This window comes from Sinocyclocheilus grahami, unplaced genomic scaffold (assembly GCF_001515645.1).
Source record: "Sinocyclocheilus grahami isolate Dianchi unplaced genomic scaffold, SAMN03320097.WGS_v1.1 scaffold183.1, whole genome shotgun sequence".
In the NCBI taxonomy this organism is placed as follows: domain Eukaryota; kingdom Metazoa; phylum Chordata; class Actinopteri; order Cypriniformes; family Cyprinidae; genus Sinocyclocheilus; species Sinocyclocheilus grahami.
Window position 1 is genome coordinate 657,565 of NW_015505362.1, and position 9,260 is coordinate 666,824.

The 9,260-nt window shown below is 37.5% G+C and overlaps 1 protein-coding gene across 1 annotated transcript in view; it reads left to right on the forward strand.

The window, feature by feature from the left end:
• The first annotated feature begins 6,453 nt into the window (after positions 1 to 6,453).
• LOC107594422 (cubilin) overlaps positions 6,454 to 9,260 on the forward strand; it is a 24,689-nt gene continuing 21,882 nt past the window's right edge. The window contains exons 1-3 of the mRNA XM_016284461.1: positions 6,454 to 6,580; positions 7,556 to 7,690; positions 8,013 to 8,108. Coding sequence (XP_016139947.1) covers positions 6,454 to 6,580; positions 7,556 to 7,690; positions 8,013 to 8,108 — 358 coding nt within the window. The remainder of the gene's footprint in view (positions 6,581 to 7,555; positions 7,691 to 8,012; positions 8,109 to 9,260) is intronic.

Sequence of the window (9,260 nt, forward strand, 5' to 3'; positions counted from 1 at the left end):
CACTTAAAGATACATCTGGGATTATTTTGGGGGTTTAAACATCTGTTACATGAGTTAGATCTCATGTGTATGTCATTTGCAAATGTTGTATAATAAAAACAAATGTATAACAGTCCAATTTACATAATTTAAGAACTGGCCTTCACTTGGCACTATACAGATAAATATAAAGAAATGCACAAACCTTCTCTATTATTCATACCATAATTAAGACTGCTAATAGATTCCCTCCGGATCTCAGATCTGAACTCGCTGTCACCCTGCTGGAGTTCTGGGTGGTTATTAGTGCATTGCTGTATGGTTGCTATATGGTTTTTATGGGTGGTTGCTTACTGGGCCAAATCAAAACACACCACACCAGTTCTCTGTGGTCTTCTGGTTTCCAGATATGACTTGGGTCTTTCTGTTAAAGCCGGTATATGGTATTATTTTCACTGGTTTTATCAAAATTTGCTTTCTTAAAATCCCAAAATCGCTTCAAGTCAAAGCTAATTATCTAAGGTAAAGTTCAAGTACAAATGGTATTAATTATGTACGTACGTTTAGTAAATAATATATAACCCCTATGAGAAACAGTAATGATTATGTGCTCTTATTAAGAGTTAAATAGGAATTATGTATTTTGTGCTGATGTGTTAAAGCATCTGTATGTATAAGTGATTTTTTGTAATCATTGTCCTGTGCATGACTGAATGTTTTGTGTTTACAGGATGCATTTACAAAATATATGCATAAAAACCATACATTTATTAGGTTATGTGGAATCAACATAGTTTCAGGTCCTACTGTATGCAACCAAACGCAATGCCTCATTTACTGCAGGGAATTCTGCAGTTCTCGTAACTGCAAACCCAGCAAGTTCTCATGCATTTACAGTACATACCGTAGTCTATTCCCCTGCATCACTGTATGAAGCTCTCTTTGGGGCCAGCAGCAGCAGCAGGAGATTACATCAGAGTTTCTTCCCGGTTGTCTGATCAGTTTTGCATCAGCTGCCGTCTCGATCACAGCTCCCTTTTGTTTACCTGCTGCTGCTGCATTAAATAATTGGAAGAGCTCCAGCGCTTCCTCTCATGGCGGTGCTCCCTGCGGAATATTTGCCCTACATATGTTTGTGACACACAAACACACACACACACCTTGATTTACTCTCGCTGTCCTTCTCCTATACTGTACCTCCCTCTGGTTTGGTCTATACTGTATGTATACAGCACTATGCATGAACATGGTACAACTTGATGTCACATACTTGTATTATAAAGCATCATAGGCACAGAACAGAAACCTTGTTTTTGTTGTAATAACTTTTATCTAACATAAAATTAACGTACCATGAATGATAGCTAATTACATAAAATGTCTGAATCCCTTGGAGCTTATTTTCATAATTGCACAAAACAACAGTTCTGTAAGCTTTATTTAGAATGCCTTATAATTAAACTGTTAACAATATATATACAAATATATAATTCAACAATAATTTAAAAAAAATTAACCACAGTTATAATACATTTTAATTTTTATAACAATTTTTTTACCTATTAAATACCTACTTATTGTGATATTCAAAAGTCTGGGACTACTAGAAATAAGTGTGTGTGTGTGTGTGTGTGTGTGTGTGGTTACGGTATATACAATAAATAAATAATACAAATTAATTACTGAAATAATTAATTTGTATTATTTATTTACTGTATATACTGTAAATAGACGTGGCATAATAACAATTTAGTGCATGGATGATTTCAATGTGAGAGGAAATCCATCAAATGTTCAAGATTTGACGTTAAATGGCACTAATCTTTACAGCATTCTTGATTAACTCCATCTCATGCGATGATCCTGTCTGCTATTTCTAAACTACAATATTAAAAACATGCTGCATTAAAAATATTACTGAAATACTGAACGCCGGATAAAGAAGTTACAGTCTTTATATGAGATACATGGGCATTCTGGTTATGTGATGACAGCACTGTCACTTCCTATTAGCCACAATTTGTGAGAGGTACTTTGAGAATATTCAGTCTCCTCATCGGCTCATATTAAATGTTAAATAAAAAATGTGCAAATAGCTGTAGGGTGACAGACCATCATCTTCTATACGCACCTGATCTCATGCTGAGACGCCGCCTGCCCTTCACTCTCCTCCTCGTCTTAATTAAATCCTGACAATATGGCGCTCTTCACTGACAGCTTCGGCTCCCAGCTAACAGTGACGTCCAAATCAGGTGTCAGTAATTCTACATTGTACCCCACATATGTCTCTATGGCAGGTGATATTGACATAATGTTACATATAATACATACACTGATCAGCCACAAGATTAAAACCACTGAATAACATTGATTATATTGTTACAATGGCACCTGTCAAAGGGTGGGATATATTACGCAGCAAGTGAACAGTCAGTTCTTTTGTAAACAGGAAAAATGGCTAGATGACTGGTTCAGAGCATCTCCAAAATGGCAAGTCCATTTCCCTGTATGCAGTGGTAATATCTACCAAAATTGGTGCAAGGAAGGACAACCGGTAAACCAGCGTCAAGGTTATGGGCGCCCAAGATCACACAGAAGAGCTACTGTAGTTCAAATTGCTAAAAAATGTAATGCTGTTCATGCTAGAAAGGTGTCAGAACACACAGTGCATTGCAGTTTGCCGGAGCTGCGTAGCCGCAGTGTTTTGCTCTGGGCAATGTTCTGCTGAAAAACCTTGGATCTTAGAATTCATATGGATGTTACTTTGACACGTACCATCTACCTAAAGATTATTGCAGACCATGTACTCCTACGGTGATCCAGTAGTGCACAACACAATGAAATTTCCACAACACAATGGAAACAAGCCGCAACATAATGAAATTAGCACAGCACAACAGAAACAAGTCGCAACACAACAGAAACAAGCCAAAACAAGCCACAACACAACGAAATGAGCACAACACAATGGAAACAAGCCGCAAAACAACGAAATTAGCACAGCACAACAGAAAAAAGTCGCAACACAACAGAAACAAGCCAAAGCAAGCCACAACACAACGAAATTAACACAGCACAATGAAAACAAGTTGCAACACAATGAAATTAGCGCATCACAACAGAAACAAGTCGTAACAACAGAAACAAGCCAAAGCAAGCCACAACACAACGAAATTAACACAACACAATGGAAACAAGCCGCAACAAAACGAAATTAGCACAGCACAACAGAAAAAAGTCGCAACACAACAGAAACAAGCCAAAGCAAGCCACAACACAACGAAATTAACACAACACAATGGAAACAAGTTGCAACACAATGAAATTAGCACAACACAACGGAAACAAGCCGCAACACAACGAAATTAGCACAGCACAACAGAAAAAAGTCGCAACACAACAGAAACAAGCCAAAGCAAGCCACAACACAACGAAATTAACACAACACAATGGAAACAAGTTGCAACACAATGAAATTAGCACAACACAACGGAAACAAGCCGCAACACAACGAAATTAGCACAGCACAACAGAAAAAAGTCGCAACACAACAGAAACAAGCCAAAGCAAGCCACAACACAACGAAATTAACACAACACAATGGAAACAAGTTGCAACACAATGAAATTAGCACAACACAACGGAAACAAGCCGCAACACAACGAAATTAGCACAGCACAACAGAAAAAAGTCGCAACACAACAGAAACAAGCCAAAGCAAGCCACAACACAACGAAATTAACACAACACAATGGAAACAAGTTGCAACACAATGAAATTAGCACAACACAACGGAAACAAGCCGCAACACAACGAAATTAGCACAGCACAACAGAAAAAAGTCGCAACACAACAGAAACAAGCCAAAGCAAGCCACAACACAACGAAATTAACACAACACAATGGAAACAAGTTGCAACACAATGAAATTAGCACAACACAACGGAAACAAGCCGCAACACAACGAAATTAGCACAGCACAACAGAAAAAAGTCGCAACACAACAGAAACAAGCCAAAGCAAGCCACAACACAACGAAATTAACACAACACAATGGAAACAAGTTGCAACACAATGAAATTAGCACAACACAACGGAAACAAGCCGCAACACAACGAAATTAGCACAGCACAACAGAAAAAAGTCGCAACACAACAGAAACAAGCCAAAGCAAGCCACAACACAACGAAATTAACACAACACAATGAAAACAAGTTGCAACACAACGAAATTAGCGCATCACAATGGAAAAAAGTCACAACACAATGAAATTAGCGCATCACAACGGAAACAAGTTGCAACACAACGAAAATAGCGCATCACAACGGAAACAAGTTGCAACACAACGGAAACAAGTTGCAACACGACGAAATTTGCACAACACAATGGAAACAAGCCGCAACACAATGAAATTAGCACAACAGAAACAAGCCGCAACACAAAAAAATTAGCACAACACAACGGAAACAAGCCGCAACACAGCGAAATTAGCACAACACAATGGAAACAAGCCGCAACACAGCGAAATTAGCACAACACAATGGAAACAAGCCGCAACACAGCGAAATTAGCACAACACAATGGAAACAAGCCGCAACACAATGAAATTAGCACAACAGAAACAAGCCGCAACACAACGAAATTAGCACAACACAACGGAAACAAGCAGCAACACAGCAAAATTAGCACAACACAACGGAAACAAGTTGCAACACAATGAAATTAGCACATCACAACAGAAACATGCCACAACACAAACAAATTAGCACAACACAACAGAAACAAGCCATAACAGCAAAATTAGCACAACACAACAAAATTAGTCCTATGCGTTGTGTTGTGGAGATTTCGTTGTGTTGTGCACAACTAAGCCACCGTATACACCTCTTTATGGCCTTGGCGTTTCCTGATGGCAGTGTTCTCCTTCAGCAGGATAATGCACCTTGCCACACTTCAAATATTGTTCAGGAATGGTTTGAGGAACATGAAGAGTTCAAGGTGTTGCCTTGGCCTCCAAATTCCCCAGATCTCAATCCGATTGAGCGTCTATGGCAGTGTTTCCCAATCCTGGTCCTGGAGAACCCCCAACACTGCATGTTTTTGATATCTCTCTTATCTGACACACACATTTGATGTTTTAGAGTCTTTACTAATGAGTTGATGAGTTGAATCAGTATGTTTGATTAGGGAGACATCTAAAGTCTGCAGTGTTTAGGGTTCTACAGGACCAGGATTGGGAAACATTGATCTATGGGATGTGCTGAACCAGCAAAACGGACACATGGAGAATAATAGAAAATTATCAATCAAAAATAGCTCAGAAAGATCAAATCTCTCCCATGACGAGAACGTTACACTGTAATGTTTTGGATAACAGGTCATTACTGGTATTTATGAGAGCAATGCACAGCTCCTCATTATCTTCACGAGATAATGAAGTGCCACTCAGTGCAGAACTTATTTTCTCTCCAGAATTCCAGAAAGAACCTCAACGACACTCTTTCAAGAGCGAGCCAGATAGTGACACTGCTTTCCAAAGGCTCCTTCAGAACAAACCTCTGGTTGAGCGACTGAGCATATATGGGCTGCTTCAGTGAAAGGGGCTCTTTAAAAAGACCCTCTTTCATTCGTCCTGTTCAATGCCTAAGCAAACAGGCCTTGACAGTATGTGTGGCACTGCAAGCTGTTCTTTTTCTTCTCTGTTGATTTTTTCTTCCCAAATACAAAGTGTTCAGTCAATTGCTGGCCCTCAGGGTGTTTATTTGTAGACCCAATATATCCAGGTATTTGTATGAACTCAGAAGCATTGTGTCCAGACATGCAGCAAAGCCTTAAAGGGATAGTTGTCGCCAAAAATGAAAATTTGGTCATCATTTACTCACCTTCGTGTCATTCCAAAATGACGCACAAATGAAGCTATTTTGAAGAGTACTTCATACAGTGACAGTCAACTGAGTCCAAAAAAACACTGGACCACATAATTGAATGGACAAAACAACACAGAGAAATTAAATTTTTGGATGAAATATCTTATTAAATGATAAAGCATAGAGTGAGAATACTAATACGTTAAAGGTTAAGTATATAACTAATTATTTAATCTTCAATAGTATTACTAAACAAAGTCTACAAGTGGTTAACAAGCAAGATACTTCTTGTGTAGTTAATTATTTGAGACTGTAATCGTTGCTTTCACTTAACCGATAAGACTTCCTAGATAAAGCCAGTACGGTTTCCCAAATTTACAACCTGACCTGTCACACATGCATTAAATGCATTAAGGAGATACTTGCAGAAATTGCTTTTGTGGAGTTATACAGCAAACCCATCTGAGAGTAAAGTACAGCTCTACAAAGGTCAACACAACGTTATAAATATTAGACCATCTGCGAGGAGAATGTTGCTCAGTCAGCTTCGGCTGAAGACCTCATTTATCTGTTTCTCGCCAAAGAACCCTGAGGAACATCAGGACAGATGACGTCCAAGAAAGGTCTGACAACATTAGAGAAGAGCTTGATCTTCCTATTTGTAGCCCTGACTGCTGTCACTATTGGAATAGTTGTGGTGTTTGTCATTGAGAGGAACAACTCAAGTCCAAAAGGTGAGTTATTGTTGCTCCAAATCCAGATATATTTCAAGATAATTAGTTTTGCACACTTATTCAGCTCTTACTTCCACTCAGGTATAAATGTAGATAAAGCATCTCAGTGGTACTAAATAAAACAAAAGAAAATGTGTAATTATTTATGACTCTAAGGCCCTATAATGTCAAATCAATAGACTTGATCAATGCCACAAAGTTGTTTACTTGGCAAACAACTAGTCTAAAATGAATCTCTGCTGCTTAACATTCATGAAAAAGAGTTTGTTAATGCTTTCGATTAAATGATTTCCTTGCACTCTTCTTTTGCCTTCAGATGCTGCCGGTGTTCATGATAAACTACAGCTATAAAACTAACTATAAAATAACTTTTGAATGATTGAGGTTATTGAAACTTGAACTTTAATTTACTGCTCAGTGCAAAATTACTATCGGTTTAGTTGAATCAGCTTCACTGGAATAACACTATTGTTAAATCTGTGGCATGCAATGCAGCATTTTTCTCTGCAGAAAGCACTGGAAAGTGGCATATACATGTAAATTACGTAGTTAAATGGTAAAATGCTCTCAAAAATAGCTCTTAGAAGCTTCCTGTAATCACTTTCTACTTCCAGAAGTACTTTTTCACTCTGGTGCACAATAATGAAAAATCTTCATATGAGTGAAATTACGCCTCAAGTAAACTTTGTAGCAAAAGTTTCACTTTAAACTTACAATGCTTATGTTTCACATAATTATTAAACTTAAGAGTATTTTTGCATCTATAATGATGAATGCAGTGCATTATATACAGCTATTGGTACACACACATTATCCTTTCCTTTCAAATTCGGTTACCACACTAAAACTGCATTATGCTCCATGAGGCTGAATCCATGAAATAGCTTCACCTGCAGGGTGCTGCTGAGGAAATGTAATCAATCTGTTTACACAGGCGATGTCAAATTCTATCCCTCGCTCTGTCTCTGTCCGCAGAGGATGAAATCGATACGGGATGTGGGAGTCTGCAGGAGCTGACGGCTTCCTCAGGGGAATTCTCCAGTGGGAATTATCCCAGCAGCTACGACAATGGCATGAGCTGCAGTTGCCACATCACAGTAGAAGCCAATAAGTTACCGGATGACACTTACCTCAGCTCATTAGCCGTTAGCTGCTCATTAGGACACTGTGAGGTTTAAATGACCTACATGCTTTGGTTTCTGAAAGCACCTTCCACACATAGGACTTCAAGTAGGGACTCAAAAACATCTCATTTTACTTTTTTTCAAGTTATATGTGCTGTTTGATTTTGCATTAGATTTTCAAGGTATGAAATACCTGATTATAAGTTTTAATTGTGCCTTTAATCCATGACAAAGTAATGGGACACCATTTGTACCTTATTTGTGGAAAGTGGCAAACAGCAAAATGAGTTATCTTGGTTTCTTCTTCCAGGTGATCCATCTCTGGTTTGAAGACTTCTCTATACAGGACTCCAATACATGTGAGGCCGACTTTATCACTCTCAAGGACGAACTGGGTATTATTGGTTAGTCTTGTGCAGTGGCTGGTCATCATTTTGGCAAAACCATTTCTGTTCCCTGCAGAGAGTCAGGAAAAAAATCACTGTAAGTTAATTTACATGAGCGCAGAAGCGATCTGCCTGCATTTATTCCAGAGGGCATGAGGCAATTAACTTCTGACAGATTGACTGAATGTTACCGGTCATCATTTTTTGGCTGTTGGGCCATTGCTTATGCTGAGCATGTCCTGACAAATTGACAAAACTGAGATTGGCCACTCTACCTAAAGCAAAAGCGATGTATTTCCCTGGATATTCTAGTCCAGCGGTTCTCAACTGGTGGGTCACAACCCAAAACTGGAAAATTAATTAATGCGATATATATAGCAAATCTTTCTGTTGATATCAAAGGCTGTGTTGAATCAAAATCAGTGTTTTGACACAAATGCATCAGTCACTTTGTATGGACAGGGATTTTCCAATTGAGCCCGTGCCATTTTTATGGTGTAATATTAATAAATTACAATTACACAATGTTTGATTTTAAGAACATTTGGGTTACACTTTATTTTACGGTGTCCTTGTCACAGTGTAGTTATACATTTAAGTACCAAGTAATAGTAATCAATTACTTGTAATTACTATAGGGTTAGGATTAGGGTTATTGCATGTAATTATGCATAATTTAAAAAAAATAAAAAAAATAATTCATTACATTTATATAGCGCTTTTCTAGGCACTCAAAGCGATTTACATTGTCAGGGGGTATCTCCTCATCCACCACTGTTATTACTACAGTAAGTACATGTAACAAGGACACATAAAGTGTTACCAACATTTGTTTACTTTTGTTTTATTGCTATATGATTGATATTGTAATGATTTCTTTTTGGATTACTCGGATTGTTGTTTTTGTTTTTGGATTGCTTTGGATTAGTCAATCTCATGAATAAAAGGTATTTATGTATTTTAGACCCCAAATCAAAAGAAAATAACCATGCATCCAGATGTTTTGTTATATATAATAATAATATATATAAAAATTAAATTAAAATGATATATATATATGTAGAGAGAGAATTTTTCATAAAAAATTGTAAACAAATTATAAATGCAAAAATACAAAATATTGTTACATCATTACATGTGTATATATATATATATATATATATATATATA